Raw genomic sequence first — 25,348 nt, 5'->3', positions numbered from 1 at the left:
CTTGAACTCACAAGACATCTGCCTGCCTCTACCTTCCCTGTGCCACCACTGTTGGGCAGAAATTCTTTTTAAAGAGAACTTGAATAAGACAGTGGCTCAAGCAGTGTGAAAAAGAGAAGAAATTTTGGATATTTTAAGAAATACTAGGTTAAGAATCTCAGTAACAGAACAGAATACTATTTGAGGGACCATGAAAAAAAAAAAAAGCAAATTATCATGTTCATGTTCTTGAATGAAAACATGAGTTACTTTTACCCTTCAAATCTCTATCTTCTTTGAAAAGTTTCTAACATACTGAAAGCACATTTTGTTGAGGCATATAAGGGGCCCCTCAGGGTTAAAGGACTACAGATGTTTATAATCCATTCTTGTTTTCTGCTACAAACCTATGCAGTTATTGCTATTTTCTTTTCTCGTAAGTATGAAAAATGAGTTCTGAATTTCTACTTGAGAAGCTATTTATTTCAGGTCATAGATGATAATCCTGTTGACAGAAAAAGAAACAAGGATGCATAAGTCAGAAGTTGGGGACCATGCTTTCAAATGTCCAGGTCAAAGTTACCTAACGGAATTGTTATGTGTTTTTTTTTTTTTTTTTACTATTTTATCTCATTTTTTTAAAATTAATATTTTGGTATCACTGATGTTTTGCTTTTTGGTGGTTAAAAGTCAAGTATTATAATATTATGCTATTTTATTAATAGTTTTGATGACCCATGTCAATTGCTCATTCTTTGATGATTCTAATTCTGACATTTTTAAAGGTTATAGAAGAAAAGGCACTGGCCAGAAGTCAGTCACTAGGTACCAGTCCTTGACTTGCTTCTGCGGACATAGGACACTACATTCAGCCTTTTAATGTCTACAAGTCTCCAGCTTACCCATCTGTCCAGTAAGAACTTGGGCAGGAACCTACAGTGAAGAAAAGACATTCTTCAAGATAAAACGAAAGTAATTCCAGATGGAAAGAAGAAATGAAGAGTAATGGAAACAAACATAAAAGCAATTATAATATATGTAGTCATAATTTAACACTGATTATATAAAATAACTGTCAGATACAGCTATATACAACTATGATATTCTAAATGGGATACGGCAAAGGAAACAAAAGTATTCTGAACTTTTTGCATTGACCAAAAAAAAATGGTCTTGTAATTTGCAGGGAAGCTCCTAAAAGAAGATGCATTGTAAGTTTGTGTGTTTGGAGTGAGTGTATGGCATAACAAAACACTACTCAAATATATTTTAAAGAAAGCAAGAATGGAGAAAGGAAGAAAGGATCATTAATAGAAAAATATATATTTAAAACTATACATCAGAGGTACAATAAGTGCTCTAATGAGAAGGCAAAGACTTTCAGACTGAATAACAGCTCTATGTGTTTACAAGAGGAACATCCAAAAATTATGGAACAGAAGATTAGAAATAAGACTGACAAAGACTTTCTCAGGAATATTTTTTTAATATTTTATTTATTTATTTTATGTATATCAGTGTTCTATCTGAAGAGGACATCAGATTTCAGTATAGATGGTTGTGAGCCACCATGTGGTTGCCGAGAATTGAACTCAGGGCCTCTGGGGAAGCAGACAGTGCTCTTATCCACTGAGCCATCTCTCCGGCCCTCTCAGGAATATTTTTATCGTCATAGATTTTTCACACACTTTATAATGTACTTTGATTTATGGAAATTAAACACTGATACAATTATAAAGAAATAGGAAACTCACATGCATTGTGGGAATATTTTATTCACAGCTCAATGATTGATAGAACAAGCAAATATTTTTCAATAGAAAAACAAGATTTGAACATGATCAAAACCTTCGCTAAAAACCTGACAAACTACAAACTTGTTTATAAAACTTGGCTTCTATGTTACATTTAGAGTAGCTCAGAGTTTACATCTTTTTAAAATTTATGTAGCATTTAAAAAAATGAAAGAGCATAAACTGAGCCATATATCATGTCTCAAAAATTTCAGAGTGATAGCATGCAGAGCACATTATAGTAAGAAATTGGTTGAGTTTATAATGTAAGACCTTGCTACAGAGAAGTACAAGTGACTACATAGTAAATTTTATCTTACCTGACAGTTTGTGTGTGTGTGTGTGTGTGTATGTTGACCACGATTTTCTTGACTTGTGGAATACAAGTTTCTACAGTGCAGAAGGCCAGCTGGGATCCCCTGAGGCCTTCTCTTAACAAACATTCTTCCTTTACTTAGCCAACATGAAAAATAAAAATAAAAAGAAAGAAAGATGATGTCCATTCTAGGGCAGGGTAGCAGAAATTAATGTTCTTCTTAAAAATCCAAAGGAGAGAGAGAGTAGGACAGAATTTGATGTCAAGTATCTTTTGCATTTGTTCCTCACCTTAGTTTTTGTCAAAGATTTGTTTATTCTTATTTTATGTGTGCATGTAAGTACTTGCATATAGATAAGTGTACTACAAGCATGGGATGCCCTTGGAGGCCAGAAGAAGGCATTGCATTCCTGGAACTGAAGTTACAGGTTGTTGTGAGCTCTTACATGGTTGCTGAAAACCAAACCTGAGTCTCTGATTGAATCTCGAGTTCACCAATTCAGCTAGACTTGCTAGCCAGTGAGCCGCAGTTTTTCTGTGTCTACCTCTTCATCTAACGGATCACAGGTGTATAATGGAACCATTTTTTTTTTTTGAACATCTGAGTACCTCGCAGAAATCCTGTGATCCACTGCACTGATGACCCTAAGGTGCTGTAGCTGGAGGTGCCAGAGATGCTCCTTGCCAGTATGCTGGTGGCATTGAAAAGATGCATGTGCTCAAGAGGACAGGGGATAAGCTCCACGATGATTCAAAAACCCACTATTTCTGTACACCAGCTGTTGGCTGCTTTATAGCTATTCTCAATGGGGTCTTGAAAGAGTGGCAGTGGAAAAGTTTTCTGAGGCAGATCTCTGGGCATCTACCTTGCATGGAAGAAATGATGGGAGTGCATAAGTAGCTGGAAATGGTCTAGCTAGTTGTCCAGAAATTTGAACATTCTAAAACAAATAAATACTTCATGTTAAGATTTTTTTTTGTACACACTTTTAGTACCTACATCTACAAGCATCTACAACAGAGGCCACACTGGCCATCCAAGCAAGCAAATAATAATGGAGCCATGAGCAGAGGGCACACAATGGTAGTGATGAAGGCAGCATATGGGCCAGAAGCCTAGGTTTCTACTGATCATGGCCAATTTCATAATGCCCTGGTTGATACCCAGGCTGATTGAAGCAGAATCCAGTGTTGAGCCCCTGATATGACCCTATTCCTTTAAGAAACCAATCATCCACTTTATGGAAAGCTGACTACAAAGGCCCCTTTTATTCCACCCTTGTGGGTTTATTCCTTTAGGAATAGAGACCTTATGGTTTTCATTTTTAAAAAACAAAAACAACCAAACAACAACAAAAAACTAGACCCTCAGCACCACACTGCATGTGCAACCCATAGGCAAAGGTCCCATAAAATACTATCATTCAAAGAACAGGCTCATGCTCCCATGAAGAAATCTCAGTTAACAGTAAACAGGCATAGAAAAGTTACTGTTACTGTTTCTTATTTATGGGATAAAAACAAACCAGCAAATTTAATAACGATTAGAAGGGAAAAGGAGAGATGCAGGTCAAACAAAGGTAATTTAGTATATTTGGGGTGCCGGTGACAATGAACTTTGGGAAGATAAGATGGTAGGGAAGGGATCATTTTTACCAGGTAGATAAGCAACTTGGTTGAGGTGGCATGGCCTGTGGGTAGCCAGAACTGAAGTTTCTCACTCTGAAAGCTGGGCTTTGGCTGTTGATGCTGTTCTAGAGACATTGTCATACAAGTGTTTCTGTGTATACACTTTCTCTTTCAGATTCCACTGGGTGGCAAGTAACCAGGCTTCCTACCCACCCCCACTCTTTCACCTTCACCTTTGTGCTCAGTGATTTCCTTTTGGAATGACTTAGAGTTCACCACAATAACCCACAACGCTCTCTGCATTTTATAGACATCATTTTTGTTTATATCATCTTTTATTAAAATCCATAAATAAAGTTCATATATTTAACCATTTTAGAATATTTCTTATGATTAAAAATACTTGCTTCTCTAATTTCCAACATTACAACATGAGAAGTAAGGCATACAGCTTCATTCTTGCATTTGAAAACTCAGTTATGGTAAAATAAATAACCTCAGAATCGCAGGGAAGGAATTACTAGGCAAGAGGGTGAATTAATAATGTTGACATAGTTTAACAGTATTACTAATCTGTCTTTTAATGTACAAGTTGGGCAGATTGAAAAATTCTGATCTAAAGGATTACTAAGAGGTGAGATGAGTCCACTCGCTCGCTTTATCCCTGGGTATTTTTCTGCTGTCTAACATTCTTCTTTCATGTCTTGAGTCGTTTGCTGAGCAGCGCATGCTGATCTGAGCATACACCATTTCTCTTTCTGCTGTGGCTTTCTCTAGACTCCGTGGCGCTATGGTTGGGTAAGTCCATGTGAACTTCCTTAGACATCTGCAAAGACAGGGTCACAAAACTCCCGTGGATGTCCACCTTTTTAATCACCCAACCTCATTCTGACCCAATAGGACACCCCACCCCCAAGAAAACACCAAGCATTTGAAACATGATGTCAATATGAGCTCTGAGACTCCAGGGCAAAATTTTACACCTGTGCAACAGCTCAACCAACGTCAGGATGGTGATTCCCTGCAGTGAACTCTTGGTTTTGCAAGATCCTGGTCAGTGCTGTGTGAATCCATTTTGTAGCTGTGATTCTGACCCAGATTTGATAAACTATTCCTGCACTTTTGATAATAATGGATCCCTATGACTGGATTGTGTTGTGTGAAGAGACAGAGGGCATCTTGTTAGAAATAATTTGTTTTCATTCAGACACCCCAATTTTTTTATTGTTGTTTTTGGTTTTATTTTGTTTTGTTTTAAACCCTGAAAAGGTCTTTGCTGACTGCACTGGCTGTTCAGCAGGCCCTGGGCACTGAATGTTCCCTTGCCATCTAAGCTAGAAACAAATACCGAATTATGCAACAAGGTTTTACTTTTCTATTTCTAGGCTGGGGTGCTCTTTCTCACACCATGGGAGGCTCAGGAAGAGAATGGAAAAGCCCTCTGCTGGAAGGGCATCAAGAATAGAAACTAGGCCACTCACTGCAGTGATTCCCCAGGCCACCGGCTGCTGTGGAAGCTTCCATGTTAGCTCATTTCAGAAACAATTTTTGATGTTTCAGAGAATCATGTTGCTAAGGCTTTTAGAGATGATGAAGAGCATTGTGGGAGCTGAAGTGCATTGTGGGAACCAGAGGTGACTGCAGATGGCTTTCTGAGCCAACAAGAGAAAGCTTAGGCCATTTCGTAATCTCCCCATATTTGAATGTTGTCTTTATAGTCAGAGAGAAACCCTTTGCTTTTATTTATATTTTTATATGAGCATAAACCAGTGAGAATGGATATTTGGTTTCATTTCTTGTAAATGATATGCTACCAGCTCCGGAAATTTAATTGTAAACTCACAATTGCAAAGATAATCCAACCTTAGCACAAGCTGCTTTGTTCTAACGGTCACTGTACATTAAAACAATGTAATCCCCAATGCTTGACGCTTTTCCCCTACATGCTAAGTGGCCACCTCTCACCTTTGTTCTGCAAGCTGGGTTCTCAGAGATCATACTGTCACTCTTGGATTCCATGACTTCTAAAACTAAATCAAAGAAGATATAGAGAAGTTAGACCAACATAATTTAAAAAAAATTGTCTAGGAATATCATTCATAAGGACTAGAAAAAAAAAGGCGTATAATGTCTTTAACAAATATTACTGTGAACTTGCATTTTTCCAGAATTTGTTTATTACCATTTATGTGTGTGGGTGTTTTTCTTTCATGTATGTCTGTGTACCATGTGCATGCCTGGTGCCCTTAGAGGCCAGAGGGTGATGGTGGAACTGGAGTTACAGATGGTTATAAGCTACTGTGTAGGTGCTGGGAATTGAACCCTGGTCCTTTGGAAAGGAGGTTAGTGCTCTTTACTGCTGAGCCATCTCCCCAGCTGTAGTTTACATTTGTTCGTGGCACCAAGCCTGTTTAACTGTGTCTGGTTCACATAGTCATTTCCTCTGGGCTGCACAAAATATCGCTCAGTTCAATCTGTGTTGGATCAGACTTGGTGACAGTGCATTCTGCCTTGCATTCTTACACATGGTGCTGCAGGGTCACAGGGCACACCAGCCTGGGAGGGTGGGTGATAGGTTTGGGGGTGAGCATGCTCTTTGAGTCCAAAGAGATCCCACTGTGAACAACAGGTTGATGTAGAAGTTTCCAAACATTAATGATGTGTTGACTCGTGACTTCTTGTCACATCTTAATCCCAATGGTTGAGAACCAACTAGAGCGGTTGAATACATATCTATACAATACAAATTAAATAAAACCATAATAAAATAGGCTAATATTTAAATAGTTCAAAGATTTCAACACAGTTTCCCAGTGTTTATTTACTTTTCAATATAAGTTACGTTCATAACAGAAAAATAATTAATTCAGTTGATACTATGAATGAATGGAAGATAAAAACCCTATGATGGGCCAGATCTCTAAATGAAAAATGAAATAAACATAAATAGATAATAAAGACATTAATAAACCTGATGTGGTGGTGCAAGCCTGTAATCCCAGCACTCTGGGTGGCAGACGCGGGTGGATCTCTGTGAGTTCAAGGCCAGCCTAGTTCACAAAATGAGTCCAGGACAGTCAAAACTACACAGAGAAACCTTGTCTTAAAAAAAGAAAAGAAAAGAAAAAAAAAAAAACACTTTAATATTTGAAGTGCTCTTGAAAATGTAGAGGAAAAAAAATCCAAAGTGAAATATTTCAGCATATGGTCAAAAAACCATTGATCTATATCTTGAAATTTTTATTAAAAAAAAAAGTCTTTTGTCTCCTTGGTTTTGTTTTGTTTGAGTCAAGGTCTTGCTGTGAAGCGCAGGCTGACATTGAATCTATTCTTAATGCCTTGTCACCTGAACAGTAGCTAGGCTCATGGCTGTACACTCCCAGAGCAGGTTGTCACATTATCTGCATGGTTCAAGGCTGAAACTATGTAGAGTTAGTGGTGAGAGGCACAGTATAGACATACAGTTTTTTAAAAAACCCTGGGTACTGTCTAAAGGGAAGAGAAGCGACTAACCAAGCAGGGTGAAATAGGTGTTATGGCATACACCTGTAATCTCAGCATTTGCAAGGATGAAGCAGCTCTTGAATGGAAGGCTAGTCTTGGGCTACACAGCAAGACCTTGTCTAAGAAGCAAAACGAACAACAAACACCCCTTTCCAACTAAGCAATAACAGCAATGTGCTAATTTACTAAAAACTTATGTTTTGTGTTGTATGAATATAAACGAAAAATTGATTTAACCAAGAGTTCATGTAGTTTATTTTTGCAGCTTTCTGATTCTAGTTTGAAGGGGAAGTTATCCTTCCCTCCCCCTCCCCCCCGTGCTCCATGTCCCTGGTGAATAGGGGGTCAGGGAATGATATGGGGGGAGCTTGGGAGAAAAGGGAGAGGCATCTTTGAGATTGTGGACCAACCTGTTAAAATGGCATCAAGGTGGCCCACCATGAACTTGGCGTCTTCTTCTGTGAAGCACATGGGTGGTTTTATTTTTAGCACATTCCTATGAGGGCCGTCGGCACTGAGAAGTACTCCTTTATCTTTCATCCTAATCAGTGCAGAAAATGAAAGGCCGTGAGCATACGCAAAGGGCCGTGAACACATAGTGCACTCATGTGTCTGCACCGGAAAAGGCCAGGAAAAGTCTTAGGGTCTCCATTTCAGAGAGAATGAGAGGGTGCGAATCAGGTGCTCGAGGGGCCAGGGCAGCGAAGACAGGTGAGGTGAGCTTACTTGTAGATGACGTGCTGCGCTTCAGCTGTTGCAGGTGTTCTTTTCTCCTGGTCCTTCACCAAATCAATGCCGATGAAGAGGCCAGCACCCCTGAGGAAGAGGAGAGAGTCCACATGTGCGCTCTGTGCCTGGCACTGTCACCAAACGACATTTAACATGAAGCCGAGTGTGACGTCGTTCGAGTGGAAACGTGACTGATTTTTAACTAAGTCAGGGTATCAAGCCAGTTGCATTGAATGTTTGAAACAGGCTTTTTCATCAAGGATTCCCCCCGCCATCACTTGATTTTACAAGAGAATAGTACTTTAACACGGTCACACGCATGTCCATGGGAGTAGGGAACATATATGTGCACAGGCACATGTGTTCACGCGCCCCTGGCGGGAAGAGACCAACCTCAGTGGTGTTGGTCAGGTGTCATCCCTCTTATGTTCACCCTGCGCCTCTCCCTGGCCTGAAACTTGCTGGTTGGGGTGGCCTGCCCACTTCACGCAGGTTCCAAAGACCAAGTCAGGTCTTTCCCCGCTGAGCAATCTCCCCAGCTCTCCAAACAACACTTGATACCGTTTAATCTGTCAGGGTATTCACGACTGCAAGTTTTCAATAACTGTCTATGAAAAACACCCGCTGTTGAGATATCGTTTTCCCACATTATCCACAGGTCATTGAGAGTCATCTTATTTTCCTTCTTTCTATCTCTTGGACTTAAAACGATCCTGCAGAAGAAAACCTACAAATGTGACAAATGTTACTAGGGTAGTTCCTGAGTCCTGGACTAAAAGTGATCTTTGTTCTCTCTGCTTCTCAGTGTTTTGCGTATTTTGGTTCAAGTTTGCAAGGTGAAATACGAGCTGTTCTGCTCAGGAAAAACAAACGAGTACCTGATGCTCGGTCAACACACCTGACATCCCCTATCAAAGGATGCTTGGCCTTCTGCTCATTCAGCAACTCAGTGAGATAATCTCCCACTCTGACAGCATTTCCTTGAAGATTTTCGTTCTCGATTATATCCAGCACAGCCAAACCAACCGCACAAGACACGGGATTTCCTCCATACTACAGACAGAGATGAGAAAACAACAATGGAATTAGTGGTATTGCTCCATTCACGAGAAATTTGGCACTCAACATAGGTCTGGAAGACCAAAAAATATTTTAATATCTTCACTAGTCCCCACAAAAGTATATGTTATCAAAGATATAAATGTCTAACACATATGTAAAAATATCATTTTAACTGAATTTTTTTTGTAATACAAATCTTTTCAGACTTAGAAGACAGATGGCTTTATTTCTTGGGACTGAGTGAAAATTTACTCCTGGTTATATTCTCCAGGCTATGCAGCTACTATGAGGGATTATAAGGAACTTATTTGTTCGTCTAAACAACAGAAGTAAGTACTATATTGTGAGTTAAAGATTCTGAAGTGTTGGTTCAGCAAGGGAAATAAGTGTTTCTGACCTTAAAGACCCGAGTGAAAACAGCTAAGCAATAGTTTCTCTGAAAATACTCTGAGATTTGACTCTTGCTTTTGTCCGCAACACTTGCCACTGCTGCGCACACTACAGGAACTCTTCTAAGGCTACAAAGCTTATTACTTTGGGGAATAAAGCCAAGAAATAAAGCTTTTTAAAGATAAACATTTAGTATCTCTTATAAGAGTTGACTAACATTCATGGTACAAAAGCAACTAAATGCTTTTAAATGTTTGGGGAAACAAAGCAAATCACACTGTCTGCTAATAAAATGAGCACTAAAGTTTAGGAGGATAGCTGTCTATTATTAGAAAACCTAGCAAGACTGTTACAGGAAGAGGAAAAACAGAAGAAAAATACAAGAAGAATAAAGTCTGGACTGAGTAGAGCATGACAAGAACATTAGAGTGGTTTGCCTCTAACACAGACCTTTTCTTTACTCTGTTGAAAAAAAAAAAAAAACGGTAAGAACGTGCATTATTTTCCCCTTAGGATCAAATCTGCGAAGCAAAACTTACCGTATTGAAATACTCCATGCCTGAGCTGCTGAACGCTTCTGCAATTTCTTTGGTTGTCACCACACAGGATACTGGATGACCGTTGCCCATAGGTTTCCCCATAGTGACGATGTCCGGAACGAAGTCTTCTCCGTGCATCTGGAAACTCCAGAAATGCCTCCCGACTCTGCCAAAGCCCACCTGAACTTCGTCAGCAATGAACACGCCCCCTGCTCTGCGAACGTGTCTGAAAAGCAAGGATCTGTGCTGATGCCCTTGGGCCACCGAGTGTCCCCAGAACTACCCGAAAAGACTACTGAAGTCAGAAAAAAAAAAAAAAAAAAGTTAACTTGAAGCCTCCATTTGTATTAAAAAGCATTCTAGGACTTGAAACCTCGTAGAGATGTCACAGGGTAATCACATGATTTCTAGATGAGATTTACCCCATGCTGCCTGGAGGTCTGCTGCTTAGAGTAAATTGTACTGTAACATTTCACCTGGGAAGAGAGCTGGACGGGTGGCTCTTACCAGGGTTGATTTTTACATGGTTACTGATTGGCAAGGTGTAGGGGTGGGACAAGAGACAGGATGCCCAGCAGAAGCTGGAGTACAGTTCTGGAGGCTGGACCATCAAGGGTTAAACCCTTTATTGGCTGGACAGGAAAGATCAGGGGATATCCCCCTTGAGTCCTGAGGTTGCAGACAGTCAGGGGCAGATTATTATTATTATTATTATTATTAATTTATTTTTTAACCAGCTAATCTGGAAGTATGACCTTATAGACTTGTCATAGTGCCCTCAGCTTGACCAAGGATACCCAAGTCAAGTACATACTCAGCCACTTTCTGGAAGTAGCCTGCTGGAGGAATAATTTGTCCACCACAACTCTGCATGGATTCAGCAATAAAGGCAGCAATCTATACAAGAGAAGATGGGGTCAAAATCCGTACACAGTAGCCTCCCCTCCTACCCCTGAGAAGGAGAACTTTGCATACAGCATGTTTTGTGTGCATGCCTGTCTCTGAACCACGTATATTCAGTGCCCAAGGAGGCTGGAAGAGGGCATTGGATCCACTGCCACTGAACTCACAGGTGGTTCTCAGCTGACATGTAGATGCTGGGAAGCAAACACTGTGAAAACAATTGCTCTTAACAGCTAAGCTATTTCTCCAGCCTCAAGAGCACGCCACTTTAAAGATTTACCTTTATTTTTAATTTTATGTGTGTGTGTGCCTCCCTCTGCACGTATGTGTCCATGTGTGAAGGCATGGACCCCTCGAGCTGGAGTTATAAATGATTGTGAGCCACCTGACATCGGTGCTGGGAGCCAATACTGCAAGAGCACCATTGTGTTTTTGACTGCTGAGCCATCTTCTCAGCCCTTAGAGTAGGTTTAAAATGGCTAGAAACAGACCCATGGTAAATGCTAAATGGGCTGTTAGTTAAAAATAAAAGCTATCTGTGCCAAAAGAGCACCAATCTAAATGAAGTCCTGGGATACCAGAAAAGCCACCGAGGGGAATGGAGGTTACAAGAAGGGGACTTCATAATTAACGAGCAATCTTTTTTGTCAGGTTGTGCTGTGTAAAAGTAATGGGTTGACGTTGGTGATATGAACCTCTGAAAATTGAACTAGGTTCAAAATACTTAACCTTGATGCCCATTCCCAAGTTAATGAAATAAGACTGCTTGAGCCTAGAGTCAGCCCACAGAAGTAGGTGGGCAGCTGTGGCAACACCTGAGGGCTACATTGCTGTACGTCTAGGTCTGGCATTGGAACATGCTTTCCTCAAAGGTAGGCATCTCAACAGAAACTATAGGAGAAACAAGCCAGAGACAATGGGAGAAGTTCAAAATGGCAATCATTGAAGGAAGAAGAGAAAGCTCAAGAAAGTCATGAGAAAAGCAATCTAGAGTCAAGTCTGGCTCCAGATTTCTTAGCACCTGCCTTAACCTGGGTTAAATTCGTCGCCTGAGAGTTATTTTGTGTCCTAGCTTTAAAATCCCACTGGACCTGGGATTCCTATTCTAATCTTCCATGACTTCGTAAGCACAACTGACATTTAGAAGCACATGCCCCATATTTATTTCTTCACAGCTTTCAGCATGGATAACATGGTGACATCAATCCCTAAACTGTTAAGTGTTGATAATGTTAAAAATAAAAAATCACCTGGACCATCCATTAGCAACAGAGTCCATACAATCTTGTTAAGGTAAAGAATATTTTCTGAAAGTACTATTTTACCATCTGAAACTACAGAAGGGAGGCTTCAAAAATCTTAAAACAGATTGAGCTTTAGGCTTATCTGCCCAGACATGTTATAGAGGACACAGAGGCAAAGCAGGGGGTGGAGTGGGAGTGGAAATAGGGGTAGGGCCTGGGAGAGACACTCTAGAAACAAGACTGGCTCTCCTGTCATGCAGGCAAAAAATTGTAATTTACTGGAAAAGGCAAATAGTTTTTATTTAATGAAGTATTTGTATTGTCACGCCTGTGCCACAACCAGTTTAAAGGCTGAGTGTTGTCAAGTTGCATTTAATCTGCACCTGAGTAACCCTGTGATGGGTGGAGACGAATCTGAGGACAGTAGAGTGAAGACTGAAAACATGAGCCTCTTTCCTGCTCATGATAATCAAGGCCCAGGTCGAAAGACTGTTTTTCTGCTGTCGCTTAATGAGAAGCTAATCCTCAGCCCTGTGCTTCCAGGAGGCCCAATAGCTCTGGGCAGCACCACAGCTCTCCTGAGGATTTGAGAGCTTTGACTGGTCCTGACACTGGAACCTCTCTGCCTCTTTGCTTCCCCTATGATACTCACAGTTGCAAGAGTCTGACTTCTGGACCAGACCCTGCACAGTACCTGAGAAACCAGCACTGAAGAAGTGTAGTGATTATATTTCTAAGATAAATACAAACTTACTATGACAATGTACTTTTGAAACAAACAAAAAAAAAAAGTGAAAATGTAATCAGCAAAGAACAGAAAGGAATTTCAGATTAAATCAGTTTTCTTCTCTGTAGAGATTTCCAACTGTTGTAACTATTTCCATAAAAGATTTTGAAAGTATTTCCTACAATGCCAACCTTTCTTCCATTGCTGTGAGCTTCTTCAATGATTTTTTTCACTTCGTCCGCATATGCTGTGGCTGGGTCTTCATGGTCCTCTCTATATTTCCCTCTGTACGTATCTGGAGCTGGAGCCTAAAACATCAGATGATACAGTTTCTCATTATTTGCCTCTTGGCCACACTTAGAAAACCAAGGGAACATCTATCCCCCTTTTCCCCACCCCACAGAGCATGTTGGATGGTAGTCCTGATGGCCCAAATATCCCCAGTGCCTTTTATCTTCCCATCCATTTTTGAATGCTCTGAAGACCTGTGAACTGTGAGCTGTAGCTCAGAAATGCCAGCCCCTCTAAATCAGCCTTCCTCCTTATTCACACAGAAAGCAAATTCAGAAGGGCAAGTACAATTATGTTATATAAAAATAACAAGTGAAGACTGCATTAATGACCATGTATAAAACAATCTCACACTATTAATTATATCACAGTTATGTCACTTAGGAAACTCAAATGCTTTAGAGCTTAAAGTCTTGCAATAAAGCAGTGAGGACTAAGTTAGCACAACCCTCAGTTAACACAACCATATGAAATGAATTTCATGGTTTCAACAACTTGCCTGGCTTCTGCATTTGATGTAATTCACATGATTTACATAATTATGTTTTATGTAAATCACTTTTGTCATACTCACAGGAACTCATTTAGCTCTGAGTATTGACCCAGTACTAGTGATTGGAAAAGCAACTGAAGATGAGTAGGCACAAGAATGAAATGATAGCTAAATGAAATGATAGTTAAAAACCGCCAGCTCTACCCACTAAACTCTCCTTCCACAGTTCTCACCTGGAGCCACATGCTCCCAGTGTGTGGCCCTCTGAGCTCAGCACCTCATATAACTGCTCTAAATCTTAGTTTCTTTCCCATGATTCCACTCTGCTGTGACGGTTGGGCTGGATTAAGATAGACATTCTTCTAGCCCCACCATTCAGATTATAGGACTCAGGGATATTTACCACATGTACAAATTCCTTCTTGACATCTGTACCCTTCTGAAACTTGTAAGGGCTTATCTCAATTAGTGACGACAGGTGACCATGGTAAGCACTGAAATGAGAAAGAAAAACTACACCAATAGTTCCGAGAAAGGTGTTTTTCCAGGATGTGAAAAAGCAGTGTTGTAGACCGTTCAGTATTAGTCGTCTGGGGAGAATTCAGTGCTGGTGCCACAGTGAGCCGTAAAACCAGATCTAGTCTTTTCATGAGAGCACTGGCATTTGATTTGTCTATTTCCCCTTACACATGTAATGAAGTACCTGAAGAGTCCCCACAGCTTTTATTACAGTAGGAAAAGCAAACGTTATTTCTTTGAATCGTATTGCCAAATCAGAATCTCTAAATGCGACCATTTTTATATATTCCTGCAATCCTGGGAGTTTTCTACGTTCTCAAACATTTCTTATATCGATTTATTGACTGTGTGTGCGCGCATGGGCAGCATGGCACACCTGCCAGGAGCTGGAGCTCTTCTTCCGCCATGTGGTTCCGGGGCATCAGACTCAGGTTGCCAGCTTGGCAAGCAAGTACCTGCTGAGCCATCTTAACAACCTAAATTTGCAAAAATTGGCCTCACATACTGCTCTGTCTGGCCTTAAATTCCTGGCCTCCCAGGATTCTTCTGCCTTAGCCGGGACTATAGGCATGTGCCACCAAGCCTGAATAGTAAAAGTCTGAAAAACAATTTTATAGACATGGGTTTCTGATTGGGGTGCTGTCTAAAGGATGCCATGGTGAAGACATTCAGTAAATACTAAGTTGTTCTGGAAGAAAAACTTGGACTGAGAGATGACTGAGTAGCTACAGAATTAAAATTCTTTTCTCTCACTTAACACATAAATGGTGATGATATTCCTCTTTCTATTTCTTGCCCAGAAATGTAATCAGCAGCTGTGGAGAGAAGTCTAAAAGGCCCATCCACAGATGATCCCAAATAGAGGTTCTTTGGCCTAGATTGTACAGGACACTACAAACCAGCAACAGAAAGGTGAGAATCCTAATTGAAAAAATGGTAAAGGATATGAAAAGACAACCCTAAGAGATGACAAAAGCGTAAAATTTATGTGAGAAGGTTCTCTGTTCGGCAATGCCAATTAAACAATGCAAATTAAAATATATTATACCCAACAGATTAACAGCAATTAGAAGAAAGCAAAAAGCTCATTAGTATTAAATTTGGTCAGGCTATGGCAGGGGCCCTTTGATGTGCTGTGTCTGGTGTTAGCCATCACACTGGAGACAAATTTGGCTGCACTGAGTTAAATTAGCAGCACCTTAGTATACTCTGCTGCCCATCCATCTTGTTTCTGGAATTTATCCCTGAGGGATCTTTAGAATGTCCTATGGAGGACTATGTAGAAGGATCTCTGCCTGTGCTAGGAACAGATGTAGTCAGTGCCTGTCCCTGGGGGGAATGTTGTACAGAGAGAACAACCCTGTAATCCAATATGGCAGCAACTCCCCACTTGGAGCTATAGGCATTTATTAGTCTCATCCGATAATGTCCAAACAGACGTGGAACTTCTGATACTCAGGGGAAAAGAAAAAGGAATGTAAGATATGTCAAAATATTTTATGTTGACTAAATATTGAAACGACAACTTGTTGGCTACCCCAAACCACTGGAACACTTAAAATCCCATATGTGGCTCACATTATGTTTCTACTGGTCAGAAGTGAGTCAGAGAAATGGAATAAATTTCAAGAATTCTGTGTGGGATGAAATATGAAAACAAAGAGATCTACAGTAACTTTGGTAAAGCAGATGCACATAAGACAATGCACATTTTACATGATATAAAAAGTAAAATGACATGAAAGTAAATTCAGAGTTGAGTCAGGAGGAAGAAAGGGATTAGCAGAAGTGGGAGGTACATAAGCCAGGACAATGGTGGTAAATACAATCAGAAAATGTTATGCATGTAGATGAAAATGTCAATTAAATCAATTCTTATATACAATTAATACATACTAGTTAAACATTTCAATTAGCATAAAAAGCATCTAAGTATTATAATATATTAAATATATTATTAAGTTGTCCATAGTCCATAAAATATATGCAGCAAATACATTATTATAGTTGTCCATAGGTGATGGAGGATGAGAATTTAAAAAGAAAATGCCCCACCTCAACTATGTATGTTTACTCCCTAACATTCAGAACCTAAGAATATGTTTCAGAGCAAAGGTGATTTTTTTTTTCACGTATATTAAATTAAGGACCATTCAGTAAAGGGATTATTCTGAAGTGCTTGGGTAGATCCAATATAGTCGTAAAAATGTCCTAAAAACAAGAGCAGGAGGCAGGAGCCTGATAAGGAAAGATGGAGGCGTGAGGAGAGAAGCAAAGGCTCTAGAAGGTGATGGCTGACTTTGAAGGTAAATTTCTTGTTGAAAATTAATAAAATCATGTTTGGGAGGTCAGAGTCAATGAATGTGACCATTCGTAGTCAAAAAGTACTAAGGTTTTAAATTTTCTAAAATTGCTATATTTAATATTAGTACAGTGGATAATTGCAACTGTGAAGCAAATGTTTGGATTTTAAAAATATGTTGTTATATATGTTGGAAACAACTGAGTTATGTACAGACAGCAGTAGGTACAAAGTGGAGTTACTGAGTAAGATGTCAGCCTAGATTCACATAAAGCCCACAAGGCTGCACCCGTCAAGGTACCCAGGAATGTCACCCCCATTTTCAGGTGCTTAGAAAGAGTGAATTAGCCACTGGATTTAAGCTAGACTTGACACCTTATTGTGTAATTTCGAAATACTGTTCCACATGTCCACCCTCTTCCGTTAAGTGCCTGTAGTCTTAGAACAGATGAGTTTGGTGTAGACTGATACACTTTTGGCTCTGAAGGGGCTTCTCCCTTAGAAACCTTGTGCTAAGACTTACTGGTCAAGAGTGATCACGTCTTGGTGGCCTCGGAACTGCCGTGCCAGGCGTAAGGCTAAGTCGTTGGCTTCAGATCTATAGATATGACACGGAGAGGGGACAAAGTGACAATCTCTTTTTGAAATGGTTCAGGGTTAGTTACAGAAACTGTAAGTTGACATGTATTCAGAAATGCATGATGTAGAATTGAGGCCCTCTTTCCCGCTCCACCTTGCCCCACCTAAATTGTCACTGTCACTTTCTAACACACAGGACATGGCTGTTAGGGAGAAAAACAAACAAACAAACAAACAAAAGAACGACAGCTGTGCTCCTTTGTTCACACAGCTACATCAGTGTTGACTAACTTTAGGCACACTAAGAAACCCACCTAACCCTATCTCAGGAGGGATGGCTGCCCTTTAACCTAGCTTCCAAATCATGTTGTATTGACTCAATACTTAGTTTCCTTATCTGTAAGATTAAGATCATATGTTTTTCTCCCTAGTTCAGAGAGTCTAAATCCACTCTCCTTAAGTGGAGACAGCAGCGACAGATCACTCTAGGGATCCTTGTGATGTGTTTGCCTATTTATTGTCATGGGGATGTTGCAAGGAAATTATTGCCATCTCCTCTTCTGTGGGCAAGATAGCAGCCTCAGAGAGGCTAAGCAAGATTTACAGTTAATTGGAGACTTAGCCTGGATTTAGACAGACTTTGAGACTACTATTTTTTTTTTTTTTTTTTTTGCAATAGGTATGTGATCATCCATTCTCTAAAGACAGGGCTGCTTTTAACTCATCCCTCTTTGGTAGAGTAGGATTCTCTAGAAATGAAAGTTACATGTTCTATTTCATGTCTCAAAGGCAAGAAGGATGATTTGTAACAATACGGGGAGGACCCTCAAATACCTCCTTAGTTCTATACAAAACAAAACAAAACAATGACACGCTCATTATAGGATACCTTGTGGAAAAGTGAGTCACAGAAAGTCATTCGAGCAGACATTATAGTTTTCTAAATATCAAATTCAACACATACATCACTTTAAAAATAGGAAAGCAGCACACAACTTTCCCCAAACATAACATCACACTTTCAGCTTCACACATCTTTGGGCATGCATTTGCAAATCACACTTTTCAATATCTGTACAGTTGTCCACAGAATGGATACATTGCCATTTGTGCTCATGGAATTTAAAAGTTGGAATGTATCTTCACTTGGATTTTTCTTGTGTTTGTGTTGGGAAAATACGCTCAATTTTTGTAGAAAAGCATGTCAGTAAGAATTTTTGTGAAACCACAGCTTGTATGGTGGAGTCATTTGTTTGCTGAAATCTGTATTTACGAGTTAAAAAAGGACTATGTGAGCTCTCTGTTTTCATTGCACACTTTACTGTGTGGTAAGATGGCAGGATCCCACCAGCCTCAGAGTCATGGAATAAAGTAGAAGATACAGAAAGGTTTGCTCCTAAATGAAGGCAACTTAGTGAGTGTTCAAGAATTTCCTTAAATCTTTCCACATACCCGGAGTTCGTAAAGTAGCAGACGGAGAGCTTCTGAGGCAGGGTGGCTGAAAGGCGCCTGGCAAACTCTACGATGTTGTCATGGAGGAAGCGAGAATTCGTATTTAGTAATTCCATCTGTTTCGCGGCGGCCTTGACCACTTGTGGGTGGCAGTGTCCCACTGAAACACAGCAGAGAAAGGAGTAAGTTACAATTCTAAGAGCGTTGGAGGAGAGGGAAGTTCTGAAGGGAAAGAAAAGGACTTGGGCTCCTTTCTCCCCACTTCTACCTAAGGGCAGAAGGTCAGAGGTCATGATGAACTGAGCTTGGGGCTCTTACCCTGCGCCACATTGTTAATGCAGTCCAAGTACCGTTTGCCTTTCTCGTCAAACATGTACTGCCCCTGGGCTCGTGTTATTTTGATGGGATCCGCAGCAAAGAAAACTTTGCACGAGGGCCTAGGAACAGACAAAGGAAATACTTTGGTTTGGTCAGACAGCTCCGTATTTTTCCTTCCCAATGGAGGGCAACTGTCAGTGGAAAATTACAATTTCATAAGGGAAAGGGAAAACACAGCCCTCGTGACCGCGTTATTTTTTCATTTTATATTAGCTTGGATTCCTTCATCTTAATCCAAGGTTAGTGTCACTGCTCACATTTCTATGTTAAACTTTTCACAGTTCCACAGCTCGGTTTAGAGTCACATGAATCAGTTTACTTAAAACTCATTTTCCCCCCTTTGGGAAGTTTTATTCTACTGGAAAAAAAAATGACTGCCCTTACATGGGGTTTCCGATATGTCAGAAACTGCTATATATTTTAATTAATATTCATGTATTTCCCCTCCTCCTCTCTCCAAATTACTTTATAAGAAAATTAATAGTTAACAATAACTAACTTAGAGGTTAGTTACAACAGGGATTTTCATGTATTTTGTGTAGCACTTGTCCTGTATTACCTTAATATCTCTCTCTCTCTCTCTCTCTCTATTTGGTTTTTCAAGACAGGGTTTCTCTGTGTAGCCTTGGCTAGGATGTCCTACACTCACTTTGTAGACCAAGCTGACCTCAAACTCACAGTAATCACCCTATCTCTGCCTCCCTGAGGGCTGGGATTACACCACACCCTGCTTACCCTAATATTTAAATTCAGTTCAAAATTCATTTAAGGAGTTCTTCGGTAAGCAAAATAAATTCCTGTTATTTTTGGTTATTTCCATGAACATTTACGGCATGAAATTTAGCAACACACAAATATTACCGAGGTTACTGATCTTGGCTCAATGGACGTTTAAGGCCCAAAACTAAAACAATGTGTATTTTTGTTTGTTTGTATTTTCATTTCTTGGATTTGTCTGTTTAGCCTTGGCTGTCCTAGAACTTGCTCTGTAGACCAGGCTGGATTCGAATTTACAGAGATCTGCTTACTGCTGCCTGGAGTACTGGGATTAAAGGCATGAGCTACCACTCCCTGGCTAAAGGTAGGCTTTTATTTTGCTGTTGTTGCATATATTAAAAAAAACTCTTCATACATTTCTAGAACAATGGTTCTCTACTTGTTTTTCCACTCCTTTGGGGCTGAACAACCCTTTTACAGAGGTCACATATCAGATACCATGTATCAGATATTTACATATTATTCATAACAGTAGTAAAATTGCAGTTATGAAGTAGCAATGAAAATAAGGTTATGGTTGGGGGTGACCGAAACATGAGGACCTGTGTTAAAGGGTCATAACATTAGGAAGGTTGAGAGATACTGCTCTAAGGGGTTTATGGAGATTTAATACTTATTTATTAAGGTGATACGTAACTATTTAGAAAGCGCTCTGATTCTTGAGAGCAGTGAGAGACCTCAAAGTTTAAAGAGACTTATGGCTTATGGTATAGGCTGATAAGAGGTTTTTGTGCAGTTTGAAGGATTGGCTCCCAGGACTTGTTACACAAGCATTCTACCAGAGAGCTATACCTATTTCCTAGTTTGTAGTTTTTAAGCCTTAGCTAAAAAACCAAAACAACACATTATGAGAATTTCTTGTTGGCTGAAACTCAACAGTTAGTTCGTAGCTACAAGTTAAGATCCACACAGCAAACCTGGGGTCTGACTGTCAGCTGCAGGCTACAGAGGGCTCCTTGACTTTTAAACATGCTGTCAACTTTGGCTACCAGACTTTCTCCCTCATCCCGAGGGTCCGTCCATACTACATCGCTCCCTTCACAAACATTGCCACTTTTCCCTCAAAAGTTACGTTTCCAAAGGAATCCAGTCAGTAAAGGTGGCGGTCAGTGGCGGGAGGAATTCGGGCCACTGTGAGAGAGGTCTTGGTCTCCTCAACCTTCTAGAACCTTCCTGGTGCACACGCGGACCTTCCAAACTAGAACCTGCTCAGCGTTTCTGTCTGTGCTGTTCTTTCCCTTATCCCTTGGACTGTGCACTGGTGACCGCACCAAGTACGCGCCCACTGTAGACAGCAGCTGCTCTTCAGGGTTAGGGCACAGTCATTTTTCCTGCAATGTTTATTCTGTCTTTTAAAAACCCAGACACAAACAAAATATTAACTCACTCATTCTTATTTGTTCCTAGGATGTTATTAATATGATTTGACAGGAGTGACATAGGTAACGTGATTCCTAAATAGGACCAGAGTTCAGGCAGTCTGTTATATACAGTGTTATATTACTAACACACCACACGGACCAAACAAACGCGAGGAGCGCACAGCATTTAAAAACCGACCTGAGAACACAGCTTGGGAGACCACAGCAAGGAAGTTTAACTGTCCCTGAAAACCCCTGCTTCTTACACAGCTGTTTATAAAGTTTTCCCACTAGCTCCTTAAACCCTCGATAGCCTCACCGGGAGGCACAAAAGGGAAAAAGTTCACTTTCAACAAAAGTCCGAATGAGTTTGTTCGGAGCCGTCATACAAATGATTTCTGGGTTCAGCTGTGGAGTTGATGGGCATAGAGGGCACGCTCCTCATCAATCTCCCGGTGCTCATTTCCCACGGCCGGACACTCTCTTGCGGGACACAGAGCCCAGGAGCCATCTCCTCCGGCCACAGGGCTTCCAGGTGCTCGCTGGTCCCCACAGGCAGCCGGTGGATGTGGCGGATGTGGCGCTCCATCTCTCCCACCCGGCTCCAGCTGTTTGCCCTCCGCCCCTTTCTGCCAGCGGCGCTTACCCGATGTGTTTTCCCCGCAGTGCCAGGGTGTCCTGCTTGCTGTACAGCTCACACATGGTGGTCTGTGTGCTTCCCTTCCGAGCCTTGGACACTAAAGATTTTTTTTTCCCCCTCCTAATGCCTCCTGCTTTAGGCGTTGCGGGTCACTGGTGGCTTTAACCATCTAGAGTCACTCCCTTTTTAAGTGTTGCCTGCCTTTGCCCTTCGCCAAGTCCCTCCCTCCAGCTCCCCTCCTCCACCTGGTGCCTGCTTCGCTAGTCAGCAGCCTGGGCCACCTCCACCCCCAGTCTGACTGGCTCCTGTCCCTCCTTTGTAGATATCCTCTGCCCCTCCCCATCTTGTAATTCCATTACCCACCTTTTGTTTTCCTAACTTTGCCTGGTCCTGCCTTTCTTCCATTTCTACCTAAAAATCCTCTCCTTCCCACTTTCTTTCTTTCTTTTCCTCCACTTATTCATTTATTCACTTTACATCCAGATCACAGCCCCCCTCGGCTGCCTCCCAGCAACCACCTCACACACCCTCCATCCTCCTTCCCACTTTCTTTTCAGTGCACTTCTATATGATCTCGTAACCCAAACTGGCCATTTACAGCACAGATGCGATAAGTCATGTACTCCCATGTCGCATGACTGGGACTCAGCCTGTGTCTCCGCTGGGGAGTGGTAGATCTGGTATTCGAAACATCCTCTCTTAGTTCCATATAGACACCTTCACTCTCTGAAGCAGACGGAGAAGACGCCAGGCGATTTCTTATTCTACAATTCTTAGCTTCCCAGTACTGAACAAGAAGCTCATTCTTGTTTTATTTATTTGTTTTCAAAAGTCCCATAGGATGGCTTTCTCATCCTGAAGGAATCTGAAGTTAAATACAGAGATGGACTGAGCCTTAAGAAAACCTGTGAGCCAGAAGTTACTCTTAGAGTCAGAGGTCACCTTGTGGGTTCTGATGATAAGAACTGAGAAGTTTTATGGGAGGAGCAAGCTTGCCCAAGGTTACACAGCTACTTAACCAGAGTCCAGACTGTGTAATCCCAGTTAACTCTGTTTTGGAAGGTCAGCAGAGAAAGCCTAACTTGCTTGTATCAATCCATCTAATAAATATTTGGATAAAGGTGTTCATTTATATTAAGGTTAACGACATATGTAGAGAAATGGAGTCCAGTGTCATAAAGGAAGGGCAGAGAGGGGCCAGGGTATTTGGATGAAATCCCACATGTCCTGGTCTAGTTCTGATAGCTGTTGCCAACTGGAGGCATACCCTTGCTCCACTCAGGCTGGGAGAAATCATGAATGGCCACGTGCTTTCTACAAACCACGTTCCTTGATAGTCTCCATACGTTAAACCATGTTCTTTACAAATCTCTGGGAGTTTTGAGTTCTACATCCAGTTCATCCATAAGCTAGTCGGGCTTCGTCATCTTTGGGGATCATGTTTCTTGGTATTAAAAATGATCTCTCTCGGCTTTAAAGTAATGCAAATAAATCTTAAATGCAGCCATGACTTGGTGTCTCGGAAGGAGACTCCCAAGCTCCTTCCTTTTCTGTTACTTTGCATCCTTTCGCAGTGACCCCATGATTCTCTTGGGTTTTGATGTCAGCAATGCGCCAAGTTTACAGCTCAGTGTCTGACCTCCTCCACCTTCCTTCACAGTCCTGGGCTCACCCGCTTCCTTTCCTGACATGTTCATATTAGATGTCTCCTAGAGACCTCAGTCTTAGCTAGTTCAAAATGAAAGCTTTGATCCACCTCTCTCTGGGTTGTTTTGACTCCCCAAACCATTGCTTTAAGTACTAGAGGTAGGACAATGAGCCAGACGAAGTAGCCCTACCCTAAACGGTCACTACCCTCAGCATCTCCCCCCCTCGAGAGGCTCTCTCACTCCAAGTGATTCCCCAGTTCTGGCCCTGCTTCGTGTAGGATTCAGGCATAGTCCCAGGTGGTTATGGATTGGTGTATGGTCTGTCTGAGCTGAGATTTGCTCCCAGGACACAGTTCACATTTATGCTCACCCATTAAAAAAAAAAAAAATAGCCTTTTAAATATGGCTATTGGCCTGTTTAAATTATAAATATAAGCTTGAATTGCTTTTCTATTAATCAACACTAGTGTCGATGGGCAGAGTGACAAATAAATAATAAATGATGTAACAATATAATAGTTTAAATTGCTTCAATTACGATAAGTGCCCCAAAGGAAAAAGACTAAGAATGTGTAGGAGTGCTCGAAAGTTCCATCTTACCCTCAATCCCATTCCTATATCAAGTTATTTTCAAGCCCTATGAACTCCATTTCAAATCACTCTGACCACTGCCACCCCTCAAAAGCTGTCTGCATCTCCGTCCATGACCTGCTTCCTCTTCCTGCATCCTGATGCTGTTGTCCTTTTTCTTACCCTTTGTCAGTTGAGGACTTTGCATTTGCTTCAGGTTTCGGTTTAAATGTCATAGAAAGCCTCACAAAGGTCATTCTTGATTACCAGAGCCAGCTTTCAACTAATTAAAAAACAAAACCCAAGGAATCCCTCTCCTCTTTCCCTGTGGTAACCTAGTCTCTTTCCTCATGATTGGTGTTGTTTACCAATGCACCCCACTAACACAATGCTTGCAACACAATTGGCTTTGATAACTGTGTTTTGACTGACTGAATGAATGAAATGGACACACATTTCAATTCTTATAAGATAAAAGCTGTTATGAGCCTCTGCTTGTATGTTGACCATTTCTTGACACTTAGATTCATTATCTGTTCTGAAGGGAAGCAACTGTTGTTTTAACAGATCATTTCTCCATTGTTTAACTTATTTCACAACACGGAATATATGATACTAAGTACAAAGGCCAGTCTTTAAATCAAGAGCTATCACAGAATGGCACCAGAATCAAGGTAGGTGAAAGGCAGGAGAATCTAACAAAACTTTACCGAAAAGAAGTTTATTGTTGGAGCATATTTTCTACTGTATTTGTCAAGAATGTATGTGATGGTACTCTTCCCCCTCAAGACTGGGGTTCACGTTATTTGGGTCTTGACTGTGTTGATTGACTCTCCCTATTTTTGAGGGAGTGCTGACCTGCCGGTCACAGATTTCTCAATAGTCTAGGCTTGGCTAAATCAATTATATGTGGTACCACTGGAAGGAGGGATAGTCCATACAAGCTGGAGACAATCAAAATTTCATTCAGTAATCTGAATGGCAGGTTAAAATTTTCTTCTTGGTAGAAATCTGCAAAGACAGGTGAACCATACGTGCAGAACAGCAGATTCTCAGGCCCGGCCCGTGACAGGAACCTCACATGGAATCTGAACATCTGATAGTTCCTTGCCCGTTTCCTTTTCCCTGCCCGGCCCTAACCTCCCTCGCTTGCACAAGGATGCACCTTTTTGAAAATTGCCCATCATCTTCAACACATGCTGGGTGTGTCAGGTGATTTCCTGACCTGACACACTTATCCAGAGGGTCTTTATGGTTCTGGGTAACACACTGCAATATGTGGGTGACGTGTCCAAGCTCTACCTGGCAGGCCAATGGAGGTCACCTTGTGACTATACAGCATCTATTTTCCTGGTCAGGAGGAGCTTGACAGACCAAAGCTGTGTGCCCCACCCCTGGGAGTCAAAGCAGCTGTAAAGGAGCCATTCAACCATCAGTAGCATGTATACCTAGTCTTCTCACTACTAGTTACTTTGTGTGTGTGTGTGTGTGTGTGTGTGTGTGTGTGTGTGTGTGTGTGTGT

The 25,348-nt window shown here is 41.1% G+C and overlaps 1 protein-coding gene across 1 annotated transcript; it reads right to left on the bottom strand.

The window, feature by feature from the left end:
* Nucleotides 1–4,019: 4,019 nt before the first annotated feature.
* On the bottom strand, nt 4,020–21,760 carry Etnppl (ethanolamine-phosphate phospho-lyase). The gene is made up of 13 exons (XM_055628246.1): nt 21,614–21,760; nt 18,770–18,888; nt 18,452–18,611; nt 16,944–17,018; nt 14,003–14,093; nt 13,007–13,123; nt 10,756–10,838; nt 9,942–10,167; nt 8,849–9,003; nt 7,948–8,037; nt 7,632–7,762; nt 5,683–5,747; nt 4,020–4,543 (listed from the first exon to the last, which is right to left on the bottom strand). The coding sequence occupies exons 1-13, from the start codon at nt 21,667–21,669 to the stop codon at nt 4,415–4,417; spliced, it is 1,497 nt and encodes a 498-aa protein (XP_055484221.1). The 5' UTR covers nt 21,670–21,760; the 3' UTR covers nt 4,020–4,414.
* Nucleotides 21,761–25,348: the final 3,588 nt, after the last annotated feature.

The sequence above is a fragment of the Psammomys obesus genome, unplaced genomic scaffold (genome assembly GCF_907164565.1).
Source record: "Psammomys obesus unplaced genomic scaffold, mPsaObe1.curated_primary_1811, whole genome shotgun sequence".
In the NCBI taxonomy this organism is placed as follows: Eukaryota; Metazoa; Chordata; class Mammalia; order Rodentia; family Muridae; genus Psammomys; species Psammomys obesus.
This window is presented reverse-complemented; position numbering and strand designations above follow the sequence as displayed.

Excerpts from the sequence above, each read along its gene's own strand:
- Etnppl (XM_055628246.1), bottom strand. The coding sequence starts at position 21,669 with ATGTGTGAGCTGTACAGCAAGCAGGACACCCTGGCACTGCGGGGAAAA. Across the intron at positions 8,038-8,848 it reads CCTTTGATAGGGGATGTCAG|GGGTGCTGGCCTCTTCATCG; the intron begins GTGTGTTGACCG and ends CCTCTTCCTCAG. Across the intron at positions 7,763-7,947 it reads GCGCAGCACGTCATCTACAA|GATGAAAGATAAAGGAGTAC; the intron begins GTAAGCTCACCT and ends TGCACTGATTAG.